At 45.0% G+C, this 26712-nt stretch overlaps 1 protein-coding gene across 1 annotated transcript in view; it reads right to left on the bottom strand.

Moving 5' to 3' along the window:
* The window catches only part of ADAMTS17 (ADAM metallopeptidase with thrombospondin type 1 motif 17), a 141124-nt gene that overhangs the window by 10037 nt on the left and 104375 nt on the right, over window positions 1-26712 (bottom strand). Inside the window, exon 20 of the mRNA XM_075273201.1 lies at window positions 23252-23387. Within this exon, the coding sequence (XP_075129302.1) occupies window positions 23252-23387 (136 nt within the window). The remainder of the gene's footprint in view (window positions 1-23251; window positions 23388-26712) is intronic.

The following is a 26712-nucleotide window of genomic DNA, read 5'->3' as shown; positions in this document are numbered from 1 at the left end:
AAACATACACGGCTAATGCCCTGGCTTCTAATGTGCTACATATTGTGCATAGGCCTAGATGTCATCTGCAGATGTCCCTGGCAGCAGAAAGATCCACTCAAATATGTGATACATAAGACTGCTACAGGTGACCAGCAGATGTGAAGGAGAAGGTTCTGCCTCATTACAGTCAGATCACACTGGAAAGTATCGGTCTTTACCCCAGTGTCACATCTACATCAGAACACATTTCTAGCTTGTTTAACTTTCACATAAAAAAGGAACCGAGCTCTGTATTAAATACAGCATGATGGAATACAGGATTTTAAAAAAGTGGCTGCCTTCTTCAAAAACAGCGCCATACCTGTCTACTGGTTATGTGTGGTATTGCAGCTTAGTCTCATTCACTTCAGATGAGCGGAGATGCTGTTTTTTTCCTAATTCTCCATTGCTACAAGGCCCTCATGTCCATATCCTGAAACTTATAATCATTGCTGTATTTAACCAACATTTCCAATCTGTGTAACCTTAGTGCTAGCTCTTGTATAAGAAAGTAACACTGTAGAATTTAGCAACTTCATTCATTGCACAGAAGCTTTGACAAGCACCGCCTGTAAGAAGGGGCAAAACCCCTTTCTATGAACCGCTATAGGACTGCATTTAATCACCTGACCAGCAGAGGGAGCAGCTAGACATAACATAGCAAACTTCTACAAAATGAGACACAGCTGAGGGGTTAAACTCATGCATCCACTCAGACAGAAAATAATCAGGTGAATGTGGGTTTGGGTAGCAGGTCCCACCACACCCAGTCCCTCCAGAGTAGCAGGGAACGTTTTAGGATAATACAGCTGCACCAGTCCAACCTTGCAGTCCAACACTAACATTCCAGTGTGATTGCCGAGAGAGGCTCCCTGCACATTTTCCAACCCGGTAGTCTGACTGTCTGGCCTGCCAGCACTAACAGAGAGAAATCCCTGCTCTGCTGATTAACAGAGATCAGCCGCAGCTCTGAGAGTACCTATGTGGGGCGGCCAGGTCAGCGCTGGAAATGGGACACATGCTGCACCGCTCCTCTGGACTCTTCACACCGGCATTTGTCACAATACACATATGCAACCCTCACTGTAATGAGAAGCTGTTCTATTTTCCTGACTTCTGAATCCAGGCTAAGGGCTGGTTACATACATATGGATCTACAGAGGCGGACATACCATTGGTGCAATGTTTACAGCTGTACAGGGGCCCACTAGGTCAGGGGGGCCTTATCGCCTTAGCAGCTACTTGCTATGGTCCATTAGACCGCAGGTAAATGCCTAAACTACTGAGCATCAGAGAGAGAGATGTAAGAGGGTACTCTATGCAGAGATACTGGACAAAAAGGGGCCCACATGTGTAGATTTCTATAGGAAGCACTGAACAGGAGCAGCCTTAATCTGTGTACAGTGAGCTGCACCTAATGGTACTTCACCATTACATTTCTTTATGCAGCAAGCGCCCTCTACTGGAGACACTGTCATACAAAAGTAAGCAGTGTAGTCAGGCACACCATTAATCCAATCTAGACAGCTGTATAGGGGCCCCCAGTTAGTGGACCTATGGTGTTTCTATTGTCTATTACATGGCATATAGAAGCCTGAATATACGAGTGGTCGCATCCTACATTGTTGCTTACACTAGGTTCACTCCTGCGTTCTGGTCTCCGTTCTGTGCTTTCCGTCTTCTGCATGCCAGAAGACGGAAAGCACAGATCGGGTCTGGCCGTGAGCGGCAGTGAGCGTTTTATGCTCTCCGCCGCGAAACCGGATTTTTTAATCCGGACACAGAGTACTGCATGTCCGACTCTGTACGGATTAAAAAACCCGGTTTCGCGGCGGAGAGCGCAAAACGCTCACTGCCGCTCACGGGTGGACAGCTTTCTCACCCATTCAAATGAATGGGTGAGAAAGCCTCCTGCAGGTTTCCGTCTCCTGCTCTGTTTTATGCAGGAAACGGAAACCTGCAGAACGGACACCTGGGCGCAGATGTGAACGAGCCCTTAGCACAAACTATTTGAGACAGATTTTTGTGAATTGATGAAAATGTGTATTGTTACATAGGATAGGTAAGAGGCTAGTGTCACGGGAAGTAACTTGAGGATCATGTACCCCTGTGCGAAACCTGAGATAGGGGGCTTCCAAATAATAACACGTAACTTACAGTACCAATCTCTTCAAAAAGGGGCAGAGGGGCATTTTTGGTTGTCCAGGCTCCAGCCCCTGGTTCAGGACTAAGTGGCTGATCTAGCTCTTCAGGCTTTGTTAATTGAAGTAGCAGGTTTAGACTTTTGTTCACATTGCTATGTTAGAATTCTCTCACAGATTCCGTCAAATATGCTGGAGAAGTCCAACATGCTCTGCTATTATATCCCATAAAATGACAGACACATAGTCGGTATAGTCTATTAGTCACTGTTGAATTCTAGCATTGCCATTATCCTCCTTGTTCTACACCTTAGGTTGAGTTCACACGGGGTATTTTGGTCAGGATTTTAAGTCTATATTCGCCTCAAAATCCTGACCAAAAAGATGGCTCCTATTGAAATGACTGGGAGCCGGTCAGGTCTTTTTTTCTGGGAGCCATTTGTTCCGGCTCCCGGAAAAAAGAACGGACATGCTCATTCTTCAGGCTGATTCACCTCGCCAATCTGCCTGAAAACACCCCCTCCCCCGACTAGACCCATTCATTGGGCCTAATCCGGAGCGGAGTGCATGACTAGGTGCCGATGCACTGCACCGGCATCCAGTTGCGGCTACCCATTGCTGGGTCCGGAACCTGAGGCACCCTCCGCCTCTGGTTCCGGACCAAAAAACCCTGTGTGCACTCAGCCTTAGACTACATGCACATGATTGTATGTATGATATGTTTATGTTATGCTGCCCTTGCCACTTTTTGCTTTTGTTGAGAAAAGTGGTCACGGCCTAAATGGAGATCTTTTTCACGCTGTATTTATGACCAGTACACAGGCAGCGTAAAAGAGCCTGTCAGGTCAGACAGCACTACAAAGAGGCATTGGCACAATTTTTTAGCAAAAAAGGGGCAAAGTGCACATGGCTTATAAAGACACAGCTAAGCTACCAAACACATGTACAACATTTAACAAGGAGGTGTGCTGACCTCATAAATAGACCTCACAGTAAAACTAGTCTAAAAAAAAAGGCGCACCTGCAAAAAATATGGCCAAAAAAGATGATAAATAACCCCCAGTGAGTCCAGGCCACAAAATGGACAGGTATAGGACCTGCCTCAACACGGGTTCTGTGATAATACAAGAGTTTGTGTATGGAGACTAAGGGTGCCTTCATATGGAGGAAAATGGCGCTGAATTTGGTGTGGAATCCGCGTCAGATTCAGCGCTGAAAAAAAGCCTCCCATTGACTTCAATGGGTTCTTTTTTCTGCTGAAAAGCGTTGGAGCATTTTTTGAGGATTTTTTTAGTTTTTGGGTTTTTACTCCTCCAGCACAGTGTATGGACCTTGAAAAAACTGCTAGTGGTTTTCCAACGTGGTTTTTGCCAATTCCGCACCCAAATCCGCAACATGGAGTTTCTGCCTCCCATTGACTGCGTTGGTTTTTGCAGGCGGAATCCGCCTGAAGGAAGCTTTTTTTTCCGCTAGCGGAAAAATTCTGCGAGTGGAAAAATAAACCGAGTGGAACCCATAGAATTCTATGGGGAGGCTTTTTTACATGTGGATTCTGATATGGATTCAGAGTCAGAATCCTTGCCAAAAAATTCTGTGTGAATGGACCCTTATACTTGCTTCACATCTGCGTTTGGTAATCCGATCGGGGAGTCTGCATGGGGACCCCCCGAATGGTCTACTGAACGCATTTGTAAGTGGTGTGCAGTGAAAGCACATGAACCCCATAAACTATAATGGGGTCCGTGTGCTTGCGGCTCGCTGCCCGCACGAATCATGCGGACAGGAAAGTAGATTGTGAACATGTTTCCTGCGGAGATCTGGTGGCAAGCACACAGGCCCCATTATAGTCTATGATGATCCGTGTACTTTCACTGCACACTGCTTGCAAATGCGTTTGGTATTCTGTTCGGGGAAGTCCACATGGACTCCCCCGAACGGAATACTAATGCAGATGTGAATTAGGCCATAATGGTGATTGGGTCAGTGTGATAACCATGAAAAACACAGCTTGCACAATGACAAAGTACAAGGTTGTATACACAGAGTCTGATGCTAAGGCCCCATGTAGCAAAACGCAGCTAACAAACGCTGCATGAGGCTCCGTTCCCACGGAGTAACGCGCCGCTCATTTAGACACGTAAACACGTGTCAGAGCGAGGCGCTTCAAAACAGATCCCATTGATTTCAATGGGTGCCGGCTTACGCGCGCTATACATTGAAATCAATGGGTAGCGCGCGTAAGCCGGCACCCATTGAAGTGAATGGGATCTATTTTGAAGCGCCTCGCTGTGACATGTGTTTACGTGTCTAAATGAGCAGCGCGTTACTGCGTGGGAACGGAGCCTGATGTAGTTTTCATGAACGAGGGCATTTTTGAAAACACTGCTTTTCCACATGCGTGGATGGGATAAGCCAGAATCATATTTGCTTTGCAGGTACTATAAAATGCAGCACTTTTTCACGAGGCGTTTCTGCAGCAGCAAAAACACTGGGTTTTTGCAATGTAGGGCTTTAGCCTGAGATGGAAACAATAGCACAGGTGTAAGGGCCCCTTCACACGGAGTTTACGCTCTGTGTATTCTGTGTACACACTGTATTCTGTCCATTTCACACGTGTAAAATGTAGTTAGCCATTGAGTTCAATGGCATGTTTGTATAACGTACGTCTTTTTGCGCGCGTCTTTTTATTATACACTGATCTTATGCTCCTCAGCAAAATCTACAAAAATGAGCACAAGGTTGTTAGTATAGATTTTGATCAAGGTGTATAAACCTGCTAAGGCCCCACGGGACATCTCAAAGCAGTAAAGCACTGTGGGAAAAACCGTGGCGGCAATGTATCTTGGTTTTCCTATGCAAACTTTCTGTTACAATTATATCTATGGGAAGACCGCCGGAGTTTCCGTAGATATAATTTACATGCTGCAGTTTCCAAAACTGTGCCAGTTTTGGAAATCGAGGCATGTCCGCACCGCGGTTTTTACCGCAACGTGGGCATGGGATTCGCTTAAATCCCATCCACTTTGCCTGTACTGTGTCATTTCAGGCCCGTGGGGCCCGGCCTCAGGCTAAGGCCCCATGGTGCGGAAACGCACCTTTTTTTGTTGTAGATTTTTCTATGATTTTATGAGGCCAAGCCAGAGATGACTACAAAAGGAATGGGAAATATATAAGAAGCTTTTATACTTCTGCCTTCTGCTCAATATACTCCAAACTTTGGCTCAAAAAATCGCGGCAAAATCTAGGGGGCCTCAGCCTAATGCATTACTATGACACCACCACTGCAGCCCAACAGTACAATATTGTAAAAAAAAAACAAAAAACTGCAAGAATGAAAATTTCTAGCAACAGTTATGTGATCTATTGTTGACTAGCAATATTATCATGCATGACTTTCACCATGTTCAGTGTTGAAGGGTTTATCTTCGAGCCATCAGAACTACATCTTCTATTGGCAATTCCAAATATCAAAGTACCGTGTCTGCAGAGACGTCAACAACTATGAGATCAAACACTTCTTTACAATGGGTCCTGGGATGGAAAGTGAAGAGTAGTAAGTGCTGGAGTCTGTAAGTGATTACATGATTCAATGTCCATGAAGAAGAGGACAAGAAGCTGAACATGTCTTATCAAGATCTGAAAAGATATATATTATTCTTCTACATCCAACCTCTTGGGAGTGGATAGTCAGGGGCCTAGTAGCAGCTTTCATCTAGTGACAAATTGCTACTTCCAAATGCAAATGATAAATCAATTAAAAATAAAAAATCTCATCTGAAATCACTAATAATTTATATATAAAATAAATCTATGTAAAAAGTTGAGTAATTGTAATTACATTGTGCGGATTCCAAGATACAGGCTGTATCATAGTCTACGGCTTTCTATAGGTTTTGGAGGTGTCCTACTGGTTCAATATCTGCACAGAACTTTCTGCAAATTTTATTATGACTGCTCCTGAGGAGCCATATTCAATATATACTGTATATCTAAGGCCTGGTTCACATCTGTGTTCAGTATTCCGTTCAGGAAGTTCGCTTGGCGGTGGTCACAGCGAAATATGATTGGCGCCGATGTTAGACTCACTATAACCTGAGGCGGCCACGAGAGTTGTTTTCTTGATTTTTTTTCATTCAAAAAAATGCTGTTTTTTGAGAAAAGACAATTCGCACAAAGCTAGTGTCACAAAAATGAAAAATTACAGGAGGGACAGATACTAATACAGAAAGTATATAAAAATTTCAATATTTGTTAGTGGAGGTTGACACAGGTGGTTTTTCACATGGATTTTGGTGGGCAATACAGTTTGATATCCACAAGAAACCTGGATCTATTCTACCTCCCACTGTTTTCAATACAAATCTATTGATATGAATTATGGCGTAGATTTTTAATCTGTGGCATCGGAAAAAGAGTTGACATCAGTGAATTTTGCATGAAAATTTTTGGTGGGTAGTCAGACATGGATTATCCCCATTCAATATGGCTTGTCTGTGTACAAATCCTTGGCAATGCAAATTACTGCAGAAATCCAAGGATCGACATTGGATATTTACTGTGAATTGTCTTTCAAATCAGCATCTTATCTTTCAGCCTGAAATATTCCCCCAGAGAGTGCAGGTGGTTGACCGTGGGTATACATTGTTGGCCAAAAGTATTGGCACCCCTGCAATTCTGTCAGATAATACTCAGTTTCTTCCAGAAAATGATTGCAAGCACAAACTCTTTGGTATTAATATCTTCATTTATTTTGCTTGCAATGAAAAAACACAAAAGAGAATGAAAAAAGTTAAATCATTGATCATTTTACACAAAACTCCAAAAATGGGCCGGACAAAAGTATTGGCACCCTCAGCCTAATACTTGGTAGCACAACCTTTAAACAAAACAACTGCGCACAACCGCTTCCGGTAACCATCAATGAGTTTCTTACAAGGCTCTGCTGGAATTTTAGACCATTCTTCTTTGGCAAACTGCTCCAGGTCCCTGAGATGTGAAGGGGGCCTTCTCCAAACTGCCATCAAGAGATCTCTCCACAGGTGTTCTATGGGATTCAGGTCTGGACTCATTGCCGGCCACTTTACAAGTCTCCAGTGCTTTCTCTCAAACCATTTTCTACTGCTTTTTAAGTGTGTTTTGGGTCATTGTCCTACTGGAAGACCCATGACCTCTGAGGGAGACCCAGCTTTCTTACACTGGGCCCTACATTATGCTGCAAAATTTGTTGGTATTCTTCAGACTTCATAATGCCATGCACACGGTCAAGCAGTACAGTGCCAGAGGCAGCAAAGCAACCCCAAAACATCAGGGAACCTCTGCCATGTTTGACTGTAGGGACCGTGTTCTTTTCTTTGAAGGTCTCTTTTTTTTTTTCCTGTAAACTCTATGTTGATGCCTTTTCCCAGAAAGCTCTACTTTTGTCTCATCTGACCAGAGAACATTCCTCCAAAACGCTTTTTGGCTTTCTCAAGTAAATTTTGGCAAACTCCAGCCTGGCTTTTTTATGTCTCTGGGTAAGAAGTGGGGTCTTCCTGGGTATCCTACCATACAGTCCCTTTTCATTCAGACGCCGACGGATAGTACGGGTTGACACTGTTGTACCCTTGGACTGCAGGGCAGTTTGAACTTGTTTGGATGTTAGTCGAGGTTCTTTATTAACCATCTGCACAATCTTGCGTTGAAATCTCTCGTCAATTTTTCTTTTCCGTCCACATCTAAGGGGATATTGTCACTCCTTGGGGAGAGACCACCCCCACACTGAGGCAGCAGCTGACTTCCTAATTACATCATGGAAGACAGATTTGCATATTCTTCCCATTGTCCACATCTAGGGAGGTTAGCCACAGTGCCATGGGCTTTAAACTTCTTGATGACACGGGGCATGGTAGACACAGGAACATTCAGGTCTTTGGAGATGAACTTGTAGCCTAGAGATTGCTCATGCTTCCTCATAATTTTGCTTGTCAAGTCCTCAGACAGTTCTTTGGTCTTCTTTCTTTTCTCCATGCTCAATGTGGTCCACACAAGGACACAGGACAGAGGTTGAGTCAACTTTAATCCATTTCAACTGGCTGCAAGTGTGATTTAGTTATTGCCACCATCTGTTAGGTGCCTCAGGTAAGTAACAGGTGCTGTTAATTACACAAATTAGAGAAGCATCACATGATTTTTCAAACAGTGCCAATACTTTTGTCCACCCCCTTTTTTATGTTTGGTGTGGAATTATATCCAATTTGGCTTTTTGACAATTCTTTTTGTGGTTTTCCATTGAAGACAAATTAAATGAAGATAATAATACCAAAGAAGTTGTGATTGCAATCATTTTCTGGAATAAAATGAGTATTATCTGACAGAATTGCAGGGGTGCCAATACTTTTGACCAACACTGTAGGTTATTATGGCAAAGGCGAAAGGTAAAGCGACTTAAGATCCAATATGGGAGTCGAAATGAAGAGTTACCAACACTGGGTAGCGTGGAAATATTGGCAGCAAGAATACGTGTGAGATGAATTCATACTATTATTTCATTGGGATAGGAATATGATCGTGCCTAGAGATGAGCGAGTACTGTTCGGATCAGCCGATCCGAACAGCACGCTCCATAGAAATGAATGGATGCACCTGGTACTTCCGCTTTGACAGCGGCCGGCCGCTTAACCCCCCGCGTGCCGGCTACGTCCATTCATTTCTATGCGAGCGTGCTGTTCGGATCGGCTGATCCAAACAGTACTCGCTCATCTCTAATCGTGCCTTAAAATTCTATATATTGAAGATGTCGTGAAGAAATGTAAGCACTTGAGACCAAAGCCTTGACTGCAACAAATGTGATAAAATACACCAGATTTTTCACTGCATTTACAGCACACATCCTCTGTACCTGGTCTGTATCTGGACATATTTGCTGTGGACAGATAAGCCTGTTGTCTAATGTATAATTGAGTACCATGCTTGAGATAACCAGGAATCAGGGGCGTAACTTGAGGGGATGAAGAGCGTGCAGTCGCACCAGGGCCCAGGAGTCTTAGTGGGCCCATAAGCACTGGCATCAGTATTGAGATTGCAGCTTTCATCTGGCCCATAAGCCAAGGAGACCCACAGATTACCCTAACCACACTAAGGATGATTATACTCCTTAGTACCTGTAACCATCACTATCAAGAATTCACTGTAGGGATGAGGTAAGGGACACTGGACAAAAGATTGCACCGGGGCCCACATGACTTTAGCTTCACCACTGTCAGGAATACTAAAGTAGGAACGTCAAGAATTTCCCCTAGTCATCATCATTAGTTGGGTCTCCCACAACAGCTTCCCATTGGGACTTGTTAAAGGCAATAACACCTTTAAACCAATACACAAGGAAAGAATGATAAGGGAAGAGATAGCACCTTTGAGGTTGTATTTGCGTACAGACATACAAACTACAAGTGATAAGTATGGTATAAGTAAAGGTACTTAAATAGCATCTTAGGATTGTTTTATTGCAACTTGAAGTGTCCATATTAAAACAACTCATTCACAGACCTTGTTTTATGCTTCCCTATAAGTTAGATCCTGCTCTTGGGAATACTTTATCAGCTGAAGTTGGCAGTCATACAATTGGCATTGATTGGAGTGACGTTATCTGGACTTTTGATGGATTGTTAGACTAGGACTACATGACAATTTTGACAGAGACACAACCAATGATTGCATTTTTAATATGCTACATGGCAGCATAATAAAAAGTGACTGGGGTTGTGTTGTAACTTGCAGATTGCTGCAACCATGAGATTATGATTGCAAAAAGTCCAACCCTGATGGATTTCTTGTGACTGCATTGTGGCAGTCACGCTGTTGGTTAATGACTAATGTAGAGTTATCTGCATGATCCGGGTCTTCTGACGGGTCATGCAGTCCTAGAGGCCAAGATATATCATTGCAAGCCAGCTCTGGAAGCATGTGGTGCAAGTACAGCCAGGCTGCCTCAGCTCCATCTGTGTATCCATTGGATGCTACTAGAGCTTGCTTGTAATGGGGTACCGTAGCTTGTAGGGCATCGATGTGTCTCCTTTTACTGGTCAATAATATATAGCTTGCATTGTTGCGTTGCATTTATTGAATTGTACACTGCATTTTAGCTTTCTTTCCAGTAACTATTGATGAAGGTGGTCATGTACTCTATATTTTATAACTTCATTTTATACATTATGCTGCAATGAAAGGTTCATACAAGGGCCACCATCTAATATCAATCTGTATAATGGCAAGGTGGTACTGTAGGGGCCTGAAAATCAGGAAAAAACCTAAAATGGTTTTATAATAGGTTATTAATTGCTCTGCATCTGTCTATTGAGGCTGGGGACCACTGATCACTTCCAATGGATTGTCAGGAGACATAGTGACAGATATAGGGGTGTGGAATAAATCCTGTCTTGCAGTATAACCGCGGGTCACAGGTTACTCTTTTGAATGAAGGCCAATGTAGTAATCTCTGCTAAGCGGCCAGATAAACCTTTCAGTCAGGACAAGTGTGGGCAGCTCCTTGCAATATCCTCAGTGTCCCTAGAAGCACACTCAGAGATTTCAGGTTGTTTAACATCCCCCGGACGTGTGCTTAAGGCTCACACACAAAGCTCGGCATTCACACAACGGCCCTGAGAGGGATCTGGCATATTGGGTTTCAGTTTTTATTTCCACTACACGAAGAAACAGAAAAGATCCTTTCTATAGAGAGAAACTTACAAGACTGAACTTCACGTACCCTCTGTCTAAACAGCCAGGACTTCCTCTAAATCAATCACCCCTTTCTACACACGAACACATGGAGTATATTTTTATATCAGACATGAGCTGCTCTCAGCAAGAGCTCACAATTACAGCGGACATAGGCTAAACCTATAGATTTCATGGAGCAATGTTCCAAAAATTATAGTCTGCATAGACGCCTACTATATAAAAAAAAAAAAAAAAAAAAGAAAGAAAAAAAAGAAAGGTATTTTCAGTCCAAGCTCATACTTTCTACAATGTTTCCACTGCACTTTTTCATAGTGGAAAAATACGGAGGCCACATGTTACGTGAATGTGAATTAGGGCTTATCCATACAGTAGAGCTGTGTGCACAGATCCCGTACAACCACACATAACTGGTCCCATAAGGACTGTGTAGGACACCGCATTCTCTCCTAGAAGCAATACCTCCACAATGCGACATAATATAATGTTTCATGAGGATACATATGGAATCTGTTAAAAAGATACCTCAATATAAAATCAGTCTGAGTTTGCAATATAGGGCCATGACAGGTTATGAGCACTGTACTACAGAATATAATATGTATTAGGTATGTAATATGTATATTCCTGTTTTTACATGCAATATATCACCCCTCACGATCCGCACAAGTGATGCAAAGCATAGTGCACTCACTGCAGTACATATAGATATTTCATGTGCAGCATCTCAACCAGCTCCATCTACCAATATCCTTCTGCCCCAGGCCCTGTATTTCATGGCTGAGTTCCTGGATTTGTGGGGATCCAACAACCAAACCCCACACAGATCAACTGTACTGGAAGCTTCCAAACATAGGGAGCTGTGCAGTGAATGGAGAGTCCATGTGGTCTGCTTCTAAGCCCGGGGCCCCATGTGGCATAAAAACCACAGGAAAAATTGCAGCATTTTACAGTACAGGTAAAGTGGATGAGATTCTAACGAATTCCATGCCCACTTAGTGGTAAAAACCACGGTGCGGACATGCCATGTTTTCCAAAACCAGCAGGATTTTGAAAATCGCAGCATGTCAATACCTACAAAAACAGCGCCGGTTTCCCCATAGGCAGGGCCAGCGTCAGCAGACAGCATAGTCAAGCAAGTGCCGGGGCCCTCAGAGCCTCTGGGGGCCCCCCGGCACTTGCCCGCCCCAGCACTTGCCTGTCCCAGCACTTGCCTGTCCTGATTTCGTCAGACACCGATGAGCTGAGTACATAGGCGATTAAAGCAGGAGCTGCCACAGCTCAACTCCTGCTTTAACGCTGCGGTCCGGCTTCTGCATTTGTAGGCGCAATGTGATGACGTCACATCGGGCCTACAACTATGTGAGTGGAGTGAGAGCGGAGAGAGCGGCGGGGGAGCGTTGGAAGGTGAGTGTGTTTGTTTTGTGTTAAACATTAAGGTGGAACATAATGAAGGGGGCGCATGAAACTGGGGGCAAATGAAGGGGGGGGAACGGCATGACACTGGGGCAGATGAAGGAGGGGGGGAAATGGCATGACACTGGGGCAGATGAAGGGGGGAGAACGGCATGGCACTGGGGCAGATGAAGGGGTGTGAGAACGGCATGGCACTGGGGCAGATGAAGGGGGAGAATGGCATGACACTGGGGAAGATGAAGGGGGGGAGAACGGCATGACACTGGGGCAGATGAAGGGGGGGAGAACGGCATGAAACTGGGGACAGAGATGGAGGGGGGGACATGAAACTGGGGGCAGAGGAAGGGTGTATATGAAACTGGGAGAGAGATGGAGGGGGGGCATATGATTTACAGGTGACTGTAGGAGGATTATACTGTGTGGGGGCACATGAAAAATAAATGAGAATGGACGGAGTCAACATAAAAGTGAGCGGAGCTAAATTTGCCGCGGCGTGCGCCGCACATTTCGTCCCTCTTTCTACCCTTCAAAAGTTGGGAGGTATGGTATAGGTGACGCCGCGCTCCTGCGTGACGTCACTCGCTTCGTCTACCCACAGCAGCGCGCAGTATCCCGACTCCCGCCTTCTCCACAAGGGGGCTCACTGAGGCTCTGTCGCCCAAGGGCCCATAAAAACCTGGAGCCTGCCCTGCCCATAGGTATAATTGAAACAGAAAGTCCACAGAGGAAACCCTTGCGAACTTTCTGTCTAAAGCACTGCAGGAAGAACCGCGAAGCGTTGCCACCGCAGTTTTTTCCACAGTGCTTCTTTGTTGTGGGACGCGTCGTGAGGGCTTAGCCTAATAAAGTAATAGAAGAGGCTTGTATTACCGCTGAATAGAAGCAGACTGCACATGCTCCTCATTCACTGCTCCAACTTCCAAGACCTGGAGGCTTCCGAAACAACTGAGCTGTGCAGGGGGGTCCGAGTGTGAGATTCCCAAAGATCACGTACTGATAACCCACCCTGTGGATAATTCATTTGTATGGAAAATCCTCTTTAAGAGGTGTGTCCCAATACTTTTCTGTATTTAATCAATACAATGTCGACATGGGCGGACAGGGTCCATTCACACGGAGGAAAATGGTGAGGAATTTGGTGTGGAATTTCAGCACTGAAAAAAAAGCCTCTCATTGACTTCAATGGGTTCCTTTTTCTGTTAGCATTTAAGTCAACGGGAGGCTTTTTTTCCACGCTGAAATTCCTCACCATTTTCCTCCATGTGAATGGACCTACATTATGTATTGCTAGACATGACAACATATGCTAGCACTTTACTGAAAACAGAACTTGGCGACCCTGCTCTGTAACTTTACATGGTGTGCACTTCATGATTGAATTTCTGTGGTTCCTAAATGCTTCCATTTTGCAATAATACCACACACAGTTGATGGTGGAATATCTAGGAAGGAAATAATGTCACAAACTGGCTTTGTTACAATAGTCATTGTTTGCTCTGATCCATAGCATAGTTGCCAACAATACTGAATTTTCTGGGATAGTAACACAGCTTTGTCCTGTTCACTTAAATGGATATGGTACAAACCAGTGAGAAAAATGAGGAGGCTGCAACATTTACCCAAGGTAAGTTTAAATAGCTGATTGGAATGGGTGACAAGAGTCAGACCCCCCTAGCTGATATTCATGGCCTGGAGCAGGGGTCAGCAACCTTCAGCTGCTTTGAAACTACAACTCCCAACATGCTCCATTCTCTTCTATAGGAGTTCCAAGTACAACAGTGCAAGTATGCATGCTGGGAGCTGTAGTTTTACAACAGCGGCAGTGCCGAAGGTTGCCTACCCCTCGCCAAGAGAGATCTCAGAAAAATCCTTTAAATAAAAATAAATAGGAAATGAGGAAAAAAAAATATTATACAGGTTCTGTTTTTTTGTTTCCAGTTTAATAGCTGTTAAGTAATTTCATAAGCCAGAGAACCCCCTGGGTGGCTGTTTTATATGACAAATAGGGTTGAGTGATCGTGTTCGGAAAAGATCGGATTTCGATCGGCGATCGAGAAAATTTCACGATCGCGATCAGAATTCCGAACACGATCTTTTTAGGTGGGATCGAGATCGGTGATTATTTCCCACAATGCTTTGCTACTGGCCAAGCATTGTGGGAAAAGCTAACAATGTTAGCCTTCACACTGAGTATTGTATACTCAGTGTGAAGGCTCTGCTGCGGTTCCATAGTAATGAATGGAAGCAGCCAGCACACAGCCTTAACCCCCTGCGCGCCGGCTGCGTCCATTCATTCTAATGGGAGGCTAGCTAACATCTCTAGTAGCTACTTACCTGCAGAGATGGCTGGTATGGTGCCCGATGTTTTCGGTCTTCTTCGCCTCGCTGCCCCCGCCTCCCAGGTTAGTGTTAAAGAGCTAAGAAGAAGGCGGGGCTTGTGGCTTAGGAGAGTGTGGGTGGGTACAGGGCGGGGAGACGTGACGTCTCCCCTCCCAGTACCCGCCCACACTCTTCTAACCAGGGAGGCAGGGGGCAGCGAGGCGAAGAAAAACGAGAACACCGGGCACCGGACCAGCCATCTCTGCAGGTAAGTGGACACCAGGGGGGACTAAGTAGCCAGAGGATTAATAAAAAATCCTCTGGCTACTTAGTGATTAAAAAAAAATCACTACACAGCGTGGATTCTAACAATTAAAACGTTCAATTGTTAGATTCCATGCTGTATAGTGAATAGGATTGCTTTTAAAATCCGATCTCCGATTAGTAAAAAAAATCCCATTGACTTGAATTGGGATCGAGTTCGGATTCGAATGAAAAATGATCGGAAATCGGATTTCAAAATCGATCCTGAAAAGTCAAGATCGGCTAAACCCTAATGACAAAGTATTCTGAAACAATATGTCTAAAGCAGTGGTTCTTAACCAGGGTTCGATCGAACCCTAGGCCCTATGGTTCATTTTGTGTACCAGTAAAAAAACATATACCTATGTCTTGAATTTGGAAAAAAAAACTTTTTCACTAAAGAAGGGTTCGGTGAATGTGCATATGAAACGTGTGGGTTCGGTACCTCAAACAAGGTTAAGAACCACTGGTCTAAAGTGAGAGAACCATCTCTGCAACCAGTAGCCAAAAATATTCAGGATTGGTCTCGTTCCATGATCAACCTACAGTAGCAGCTATTATGCTGATGTCAAGGTGAGAAGTCGGTAGTAGAGTCAGAGAGTGGGTGGAATGGTGAGATTTGTAAAGTCAGATCCAGAGCGCGGAGCCCAGGCCGCTACTGGAACCTGCATCCGCACAGTCAGCACGTCTAGTACCTGGGGATGGAAATGCCACTGGAAACTGAGATGTTATCAATAGGTTTAAAAAAGAAACCACGCTGCTGACAGAGATCCCGGGCACGGCACTGCAAGTGTGAATGTGGTCAGTAAGCGTGGGAATGCGGTATGTCAAGTCAATACAGAGCTGCCAAGTCTCCAAGAATTTCGGCTCTTTCACACAGCTATGTACTCCTAGTTAAAGAGGCAGAAATAGAGACAGCAAAAGGTGAGAGGGGCCTGGGAAAGAGAAAAGATCTTTATAAGAGCGCTTGCTCGGCAGACTTTAACACCTGCTAATGAAAACACATCAAAGCCATAACTGGCCCAGTAAAAGGGATTACAAATCAGTAAAATTAAAGACAGGCTGAGCACAGAACACACTGCAAGCTGCTCTGACTGTGAAATGTGAAAGATCACAAAAAAACACCGCCGCTACCATAGAAATTTCCTTTGTACACCTGAAGCCACAATTATTTATACGCTAGATGCCATTAGGTGGGGCACAATGCCAACTGCGGTAGAACGCAAGACTGAAAACATCATAGAACACAAACATCAATTGTCAGATCACTGGACAAGTACTGCAACCATCTATTGATCAGTAATATAACGGCAGAATCAGAACGCAGTACTATGGAAATAACCATTTTAGTACAGGAGTCCATACTAGTTAGTAGAGATGAGCGAACAGTGTTCTATCGAACACATGTTCGATCGGATATCAGGGTGTTCGCCATGTTCGAATCGAATCGAACACCACGTGGTAAAGTGCGCCAAAATTCGATTCCCCTCCCACCTTCCCTGGCGCCTTTTTTGCACCAATAACAGCGCAGGGGAGGTGGGACAGGAACTACGACACTGGGGGCATTGAAAAAAATTGGAAAAAGTCATTGGCTGCCGAAATCAGGTGACCTCCATTTTAGACGAATAGTGGATTTCAAATCCGGGTCATATGAGAATGTGAACTTTGTGACTATGAGACAGGGATAGCTGTACAGGCAGGGATAGCTAGGGATAACCTTTATTTAGGGGGGAATGTTATTAAAAATAACTTTTTGGGGCTCTATCGGGTGTGTAATTGTGATTTTTGTGAGATAAACTTTTTCCCATAGGGATGCATTGGCCAGCGCTGATTGGCCGAATTCCGTACTCTGGCCAATCAGTGCTGGCCAATGCATTCTATTAGCTTGATGAAGCAGAGTGTGCACAAGGGTTCAAGCGCACCCTCGGCTCTGATGTAGCAGAGCCGAGGCTGCACAAGGGTTCAAGCGCACCCTCGGCTCTGATGTAGGAGAGCCGAGGGTGCACTTGAACCCTTGTGCACCCTCAGCTCTGCTACATCAGAGCCGAGGGTGCGCTTGAACCCTTGTGCACACTCTGCTTCATCAAGCTAATAGAATGCATTGGCCAGCGCTGATTGGCCAATGTATTCTATTAGCCTGATGAAGTAGAGCTGAATGTGTGTGCTAAGCACACACATTCAGCTCTACTTCATCGGGCTAATAGAATGCATTGGCCAGCGCTGATTGGCCAGAGTACGGAACTCGACCAATCAGCGCTGGCTCTGCTGGAGGAGGCGGAGTCTAAGATCGCTCCACACCAGTCTCCATTCAGGTCCGACCTTAGACTCCGCCTCCTCCGGCAGAGCCAGCGCTGATTGGCCGAATTCCGTACTCTGGCCAATCAGCACTGGCTAATGCATTGTATTGGCTTGATGAAGCAGTGCTGAATGTGTGTGCTTAGCACACACATTCAGCTCTACTTCATCGGGCTAATAGAATGCATTGGCCAGCGCTGATTGGCCGAATTCCGTACTCTGGCCAATCAGCACTGGCTAATGCATTGTATTGGCTTGATGAAGCAGTGCTGAATGTGTGTGCTTAGCACACACATTCAGCTCTACTTCATCGGGCTAATAGAATGCATTGGCCAATCAGCGCTGGCCAATGCATTCTATTAGCGTGAACTGAGTTTGCACAGGGGTTCTAGTGCACCCTCGGCTCTGCTACATCAGATTGCTACATCTGATGTAGCAGTGCCGAGTGTGCATCAGATGTGTAGTTGAGCAAAACTGACTCAGCACTGCTAAGTCTGCATTCGCATAGGAATGCATTGGCCAGCCTTCGGCCAATCAGCGCTGGCTCTGCCGGAGGAGGCGGAGTCTAAGGTCGGACCTGAATGGAGACTGGTGTGGAGCGATCTTAGACTCCGCCTCCTCCAGCAGAGCCAGCGCTGATTGGCCGAATTCCGTACTCTGGCCAATCAGCACTGGCTAATGCATTGTATTGGCTTGATGAAGCAGTGCTGAATGTGTGTGCTTAGCACACACATTCAGCTCTACTTCATCGGGCTAATAGAATGCATTGGCCAATCAGCGCTGGCCAATGCATTCTATTAGCGTGAACTGAGTTTGCACAGGGGTTCTAGTGCACCCTCGGCTCTGCTACATCAGATTGCTACATCTGATGTAGCAGTGCCGAGTGTGCATCAGATGTGTAGTTGAGCAAAACTGACTCAGCACTGCTAAGTCTGCATTCGCATAGGAATGCATTGGCCAGCCTTCGGCCAATCAGCGCTGGCTCTGCCGGAGGAGGCGGAGTCTAAGGTCGGACCTGAATGGAGACTGGTGTGGAGCTATCTTAGACTCCGCCTCCTCCAGCAGAGCCAGCGCTGATTGGTCGAGTTCCGTACTCTGGCCAATCAGCACTGGCCAATGCATTTCTATGGGGAAAAGTTAGCTTGCGAAAATCGCAAACTGACAGGGATTTCCATGAAATAAAGTGACTTTTATGCCCCCAGACATGCTTCCCCTGCTGTCCCAGTGTCATTCCAGGGTGTTGGTATCATTTCCTGGGGTGTCATAGTGGACTTGGTGACCCTCCAGACACGAATTTGGGTTTCCCCCTTAACGAGTTTATGTTCCCCATAGACTATAATGGGGTTCGAAACCCATTCGAACACTCGAACAGTGAGCGGCTGTTCGAATCGAATTTCGAACCTCGAACATTTTAGTGTTCGCTCATCTCTACTAGTTAGCAAACAACCTTATATCAGGGAATGCCAGGACTGCTATGGACTGTAGTCTTGTCAAACCAAGAAACAATGCTAATATTATTTACTTTTGTAGGTTTTCATCTATACAGTATATTCCAGCATATTATGTCTAGCCTACGGTATAAAAGAGTAAAGCTCCCCAGACTCTATCATAGAGAAACAGTACATTTAAAGGGATCCTATCATTAAAACTCAGTTTTTTCTCACTAACACATTGGAATAGCCTTAAGAAAGGCTATTCTTCTCCTACCCTTAGATGTCTTCTCCTCGCCGTCGTTCAGTAGAAATCCCGGTTTTCGTCGGTATGCAAATGAGTTCTCTCGCAGCACTGGGGGCGGGCCCCAGCGCTCATACAGCACTGGGGCATCCCCAATGCTGGGAGAGAACTCTCCAGCACCACCTCCATCTTCTTCAGGTGTCTTCTTCTGGCGCAGGCTTCAAACATTTAGGCCATGGGCAAAGTCGACTGTGCATGCCTGCCAGCCACAAGAAAATGCCCGCTTACACAGTACTGTAAGCAGCCATTTGGATGGCGGACATGCGCAGTCGGCTTTGCCCTAGGCCTAAGGCCTAGAGGTTTGAGGCCTGCGTCGGAAGAATACACCTGAAGAGGACGTTCCTGAAGAAGATGGAGGCGGCGCTGGAGAATCTGGCAGCATTGGGGACACCCCCAGTGCTGTTTGAGCGCTGGGGCCCACCTCCAGTACTGCAAGAAAACCAATTTGCATACCGACGAAAACCAGGATTTACACCGAACGACGGCGCGGAGAAGACATCTAAAAGTAGGAGAAGAATAGCCTTTCTTAAGGCTATTCCGACGTGTTAGTGAGAAAAAATTGAGTTTTAATGATAGGATCCCTTTAAGTGAATATATTATAATTAGAGATGAGCGAACACTAAAATGTTCGAGGTTCGAAATTCGATTCGAACAGCCGCTCACTGTTCGAGTGTTCGAATGGGTTTCGAACCCCATTATAGTCTATGGGGAACATAAACTCGTTAAGGGGGAAACCCAAATTCGTGTCTGGAGGGTCACCAAGTCCACTATGACACCCCAGGAAATGATACCAACACCCTGGAATGACACTGGGACAGCAGGGGAAGCATGTCTGGGGGCATAAAAGTCACTTTATTTCATGGAAATCCCTGTCAGTTTGCGATTTTCGCAAGCTAACTTTTCCCCATAGAAATGCATTGGCCAGTGCTGATTGGCCAGAGTACGGAACTCGACCAATCAGCGCTGGCTCTGCTGGAGGAGGCGGAGTCTAAGATAGCTCCACACCAGTCTCCATTCAGGTCCGACCTTAGACTCCGCCTCCTCCGGCAGAGCCAGCGCTGATTGGCCGAAGGCTGGCCAATGCATTCCTATGCGAATGCAGACTTAGCAGTGCTGAGTCAGTTTTGCTCAACTACACATCTGATGCACACTCGGCACTGCTACATCAGATGTAGCAATCTGATGTAGCAGAGCCGAGGGTGCACTAGAACCCCTGTGCAAACTCAGTTCACGCTAATAGAATGCATTGGCCAGCGCTGATTGGCCAATGCATTCTATTAGCCCGATGAAGTAGAGCTGAATGTGTGTGCTAAGCACACACATTCAGCACTGCTTCATCAAGCCAATACAATGCATTAGCCAGTGCTGATTGGCCAGAGTACGGAATTCGGCCAATCAGCGCTGGCCAATGCATTCTATTAGCCCGATGAAGTAGAGCTGAATGTGTGTGCTAAGCACACACATTCAGCACTGCTTCATCAAGCCAATACAATGCATTAGCCAGTGCTGATTGGCCAGAGTACGGAATTCGGCCAATCAGCGCTGGCTCTGCTGGAGGAGGCGGAGTCTAAGGTCGCTCCACACCAGTCTCCATTCAGGTCCGACCTTAGACTCCGCCTCCTCCGGCAGAGCCAGCGCTGATTGGCCGAAGGCTGGCCAATGCATTCCTATGCGAATGCAGACTTAGCAGTGCTGAGTCAGTTTTGCTCAACTACACATCTGATGCACACTCGGCACTGCTACATCAGATGTAGCAATCTGATGTAGCAGAGCCGAGGGTGCACTAGAACCCCTGTGCAAACTCAGTTCACGCTAATAGAATGCATTGGCCAGCGCTGATTGGCCAATGCATTCTATTAGCCCGATGAAGTAGAGCTGAATGTGTGTGCTAAGCACACACATTCAGCACTGCTTCATCAAGCCAATACAATGCATTAGCCAGTGCTGATTGGCCAGAGTACGGAATTCGGCCAATCAGCGCTGGCTCTGCTGGAGGAGGCGGAGTCTAAGGTCGGACCTGAATGGAGACTGGTGTGGAGCGACCTTAGACTCCGCCTCCTCCAGCAGAGCCAGCGCTGATTGGCCGAATTCCGTACTCTGGCCAATCAGCACTGGCTAATGCATTGTATTGGCTTGATGAAGCAGTGCTGAATGTGTGTGCTTAGCACACACATTCAGCTCTACTTCATCGGGCTAATAGAATGCATTGGCCAATCAGCGCTGGCCAATGCATTCTATTAGCGTGAACTGAGTTTGCACAGGGGTTCTAGTGCACCCTCGGCTCTGCTACATCAGATTGCTACATCTGATGTAGCAGTGCCGAGTGTGCATCAGATGTGTAGTTGAGCAAAACTGACTCAGCACTGCTAAGTCTCTGCATTCGCATAGGAATGCATTGGCCAGCCTTCGGCCAATCAGCGCTGGCTCTGCCGGAGGAGGCGGAGTCTAAGGTCGGACCTGAATGGAGACTGGTGTGGAGCGATCTTAGACTCCGCCTCCTCCAGCAGAGCCAGCGCTGATTGGTCGAGTTCCGTACTCTGGCCAATCAGCGCTGGCCAATGCATTCTATTAGCCCGATGAAGTAGAGCTGAATGTGTGTGCTTAGCACACACATTCAGCTCTACTTCATCAGGCTAATAGAATACATTGGCCAATCAGCGCTGGCCAATGCATTCTATTAGCTTGATGAAGCAGAGTGTGCACAAGGGTTCAAGCGCACCCTCGGCTCTGATGTAGCAGAGCTGAGGGTGCACAAGGGTTCAAGCGCACCCTCGGCTCTGATGTAGCAGAGCTGAGGGTGCACAAGGGTTCAAGTGCACCCTCGGCTCTCCTACATCAGAGCCGAGGGTGCGCTTGAACCCTTGTGCAGCCTCGGCTCTGCTACATCAGAGCCGAGGGTGCGCTTGAACCCTTGTGCACACTCTGCTTCATCAAGCTAATAGAATGCATTGGCCAGCACTGATTGGCCAGAGTACGGAATTCGGCCAATCAGCGCTGGCCAATGCATCCCTATGGGAAAAAGTTTATCTCACAAAAATCACAATTACACACCCGATAGAGCCCCAAAAAGTTATTTTTAATAACATTCCCCCCTAAATAAAGGTTATCCCTAGCTATCCCTGCCTGTACAGCTATCCCTGTCTCATAGTCACAAAGTTCACATTCTCATATGACCCGGATTTGAAATCCACTATTCGTCTAAAATGGAGGTCACCTGATTTCGGCAGCCAATGACTTTTTCCAATTTTTTTCAATGCCCCCAGTGTCGTAGTTCCTGTCCCACCTCCCCTGCGCTGTTATTGGTGCAAAAAAGGCGCCAGGGAAGGTGGGAGGGGAATCGAATTTTGGCGCACTTTACCACGTGGTGTTCGATTCGATTCGAACATGGCGAACACCCTGATATCCGATCGAACATGTGTTCGATAGAACACTGTTCGCTCATCTCTAATTATAATGTTTTGTGTTGGCCTTCTCTTGCTTATAGGGTGACTTATTACTAACTCCATGGTTAGTTATCATTTATCTATAGCAGAACACCTATACTTGTTGTGTCACTAGACCAAGCATAAGATAGGTACATGAAGACGTCCATCTGGGGAATGGCTACTGTGTTCAGGGCACATGGAAATCCTACAGTAATCCTGAATGTTGTTACCAGTTATATGAAATAGCTTCTGATACACCTTACTGAACTGATAGTACCTCAAAGAAAAGTAATGTATTTTTGCTTAGTCTTTCTCAGTGGATTGTCTTCCCTTATTAAACCTATAGGAAAAATGCCGGCAATATTGTCTGTATGATTGACATGCTGGGATTTTAACCCCCACAAATATAGTGTTTTTTCTGCAATGTGTGGATGGGATTAGTTACAATCTCATTCACTTTGCAGCTGCTGTAAAACACTGCGTTTTTTTCTGTGGCTTTTCTGCAATGGCAAAAAAACTGCATTTCCGAAACGAGAGGCTTTAGCTTTAATATCCGTTGCTCTCATTCACAGGATGAGAGCAACAAACATTAAAAGACAGATGCAAACAGAGACCCCTCTGTCAGGTATCCACTCGCATCCACCTGCATGTAAAAAACATGACAGAAGAAAGCAGTTACTTATGTGAAGGAAGAAAAAGTCATGGCTACTGACGTAAATTCCATATCAATAATAAATATGCAATACAGATACAGCAAATTCAATATTCACAGATTTTTTTCCCCCCAAAGTCTGTGAATGGCACATTAAATATTACATCCACATACACATTGTTAGCAGATTCTATCAGGATACAGGGATCAGCTGCCCATGTAAGACCCACCTTGACTGGCATGGATGTGTGTTGCACTTCCGGACCTGTGGGGCAGGACGTGGCACATGGAGGCACATGCTCTCATTGACAACCAGCATGGTTTTGTTCACCATTTTTGTGCAAGACACAAGAGTCCTCCGTTCACCTGGAATAAAGTTAATGTCTACATCAGAAATACATTACAGACAGCACAACCACAGGTCATAAAATCTTGTAGCTTTCTTGATTTTCTGACTGACTGACTGACTTGCTGGATCTTCACAATGCCAGTATATAAATGTTTTACAGAAGAACTCACAGTGGGACTTTATGACCTCTTATAAAATCTGCTTCTCTGTATGTAGGATGAGCTCTCCAAGATAATTCTGCTGTGTAAAGGAAATGTTCTAATGAACACATTGTACAAGTCTTGTGAAAGCACAGTTTCTTCTGATAATTTCACTACACATCTGTTATATTGTATGTACTGTAATATCTGGAACATATAAAGCTAGCATCTGGTACACGCTCAATAACGGCACATGTATAATGTCACACAAGTTCGCCATGTAGAGAGATATACAAAGGGTTCTCTGTGATGACCTATCCTTTAAACAGGTCTTCTATACCAGATCAGTATTGGTCTGACTCCAGTCAGTGGGGGTGCCATGAGTCACATCTCCCCCAATCCATATAATTATTCCATCTGGTGCCGAACTGTTAATCTGCTGGTTGTTGTGCAATGATAGGAGGAATTTGTCTTCTACCATTTGTCAATTTCTAAAAGCTTGTACCCTTAAACATATGGAAATTTGACTGTTCTATGACATCAGTGGCTCTACTTCTACTTCTCTGTTTAGGGTGGTAAGATACAGCATCCTAAATCCATCATGTATCAGGATAAATCAGTCAGTACCGTCTCTTTTTTGACTAATTCTAGATACTTTTTTGACTCTATCCAGCTGGATTCCACAAGGGCCCAAAATCAATGGCATTATAGGGGTTTTCAAGGACTTATACACAGGGAGAGTCCCTACTCAAAGGCCAATAGATAATAATGCAGAGCCTGGCTCAAAAATACACTGGAGCCAAACTACAATCGACCCCTCTGCAGTTTTCTGTGGTGTGTGTAGCAGGTAAGTGATTGCGCTAACTCAAATGCACAGGTGCCTATCTTATACCACTATACGATTAAAGTCTCGTAGACAATGCTACAAACGCTCTATACAGCTTTCCAGCTATACAGGGTCAATCGGTTCTACTCAAGCTGCTGCTAAAGGCGTTCAAACTGTGACTCAAGTGGCAAAAATAAAACTGGCACAGCGCTATGATCAAAATAATCCTCAATGCGTTTCGCTGTATCAGCTCATCAGGAGGAGAATAGAAGCGCTTTGATAGACGGCGATGTGCAGTAAAAAACACAGTTCACAAGACCTTAGTGGTAGGTCCTGTTACTTTCAGGGGATTTACACTGAGCATTGGATATCCCTGCACTATATAGTCCTAGCCGGGATAGAAACACCTCCAAGCGCCAAGGACTTACCAAGAACAGCGCTGTATATCATATAGCGGCTGTACTTACAGCTCAGCACCTTTCATTTGGATAGGACAGAGTTACAGCTTGGTCAGTGCTCCTAGTCCCTGAAAACCCCTTTAGGCTAAAGCACCACATTCCAAAAAGCAACTTTTTTTGCTGCATTTTTTTGAGCCAAAGCCAGGAGTGGATTAAGAAGAAGGTAAAAGTATAAGTGCTTGCTATACAGTCCTATGAAAAAGTTTGGGCACCCCTATTAATCTTAATCATTTTTTGTTCTAAATATTTTGGTTTTTGCAGCAGCCATTTCAGCTTGATATATCTAATAACTGATGGACACAGTAATATTTCAGGATTGAAATGAGGTTTATTGTACTAACAGAAAATGTGCAATATGCATTAAACCAAAATTTGACCGGTGCAAAAGTATGGGCACCTCAACAGAAAAGTGACATTAATATTTAGTAGATCCTCCTTTTGCAAAGATAACAGCCTCTAGTCGCTTCCTGTAGCTTCTAATCAGTTCCTGGATCCTGGATGAAGGTATTTTTGGACCATTCCTCTTTACAAAACAATTCAAGTTCAGTTAAGTTTGATGGTCGCTGAGCATGGACAGCCCGCTCTCAAATGGTCTGAAAACAAAGACTGTTCAACATAGTTGTTCAGGGGAAGGATACAAAAAGTTGTCTCAGAGATTTAATCTATCAGTTTCCACTGTGAGGAACATAGTAAGGAAATGGAAGACCACAGGGACAGTTCTTGTTAAGCCCAGAAGTGGCAGGCCAAGAAAAATATCAGAAAGGCAGAGAAGAAGAATGGTGAGAACAGTCAAGGACAATCCACAGACCACCTCCAAAGAGCTGCAGCATCATCTGCAGATGGTGTCACTGTGCATTGGTCAACAATACAGCGCACTTTGCACAAGGAGAAGCTGTATGGGAGAGTGATGAGAAAGAAGCCGTTTCTGTAAGCACGCCACAAAAAGAGTCGCCTGAGGTATGCAAAAGCACATCAGCTTCATTTTGGAAGAAGGTCCTGTGGACTGATGAAACAAAGATTGAGTTGTTTGGTCCTACAAAAAGGCTTTATGCATGGCGTCCAAAAAAAACAGCATTCCAAGAAAAACACTTGCTACTCACTGTAAAATTTGGTGGAGGTTCCATCATGCGTTGGGGCTGTGTGGCCAATGCCGGCACCGGGAATCATGTTAAAGTTGAGGGTCGCATGGATTCCACTCAGTATCAGCAGATTCTTGAGAATAATGTTCAAGAATCAGTGACGAAGTTGAAGTTACGCCGGGGATGGATATTTCAGCAAGACAATGATCCAAAACACCGCTCCAAATCCTCAGGCATTCATGCAGAGGAACAATTACAATGTTCTGGAATGGCCATCCCAGTCCCCAGACCTGAATATCATTGAACATCTGAGGGGTGATTTGAAGCGGGCTGTCCATGCTCAGCGACCATCAAACTTAACTGAACTTGAATTGTTTTGTAAAGAGGAATGGCCCAAAATACCTTCATCCAGGATCCAGGAACTGATTAAAAGCTACAGGAAGCGACTAGAGGCTGTTATCTGTGCAAAAGGAGGATCTACTAAATATTAATGTCACTTTTCTGTTGAGGTGCCCATACTTTTGCACCAGTCAAATTTTGGTTTAATGCATATTGCACATTTTCTGTTAGTACAATAAACCTCATTTCAATCCTGAAATATTACTGTGTCCATCAGTTATTAGATAGATCAAACTGAAATGGCTGCTGCAAACACCAAAATATTTAGAACTAAAAATGATTAAGATTAATAGGGGTGCCCAAACTTTTTCATAGGACTGTATATATTTCCCAATCTTTTTGTAGCCATTTTTGGCTTAGGCTAAAAAAAAAATGCAGCAAAATGTGCAACAAACAAAGCAGCTTTTCTGCAACGTGGGTCTCAATGTCTTCAATTCCAA

This window comes from Leptodactylus fuscus, chromosome 5, assembly GCF_031893055.1.
Source record: "Leptodactylus fuscus isolate aLepFus1 chromosome 5, aLepFus1.hap2, whole genome shotgun sequence".
Taxonomy (NCBI): domain Eukaryota; kingdom Metazoa; phylum Chordata; class Amphibia; order Anura; family Leptodactylidae; genus Leptodactylus; species Leptodactylus fuscus.
This window is presented reverse-complemented; position numbering and strand designations above follow the sequence as displayed.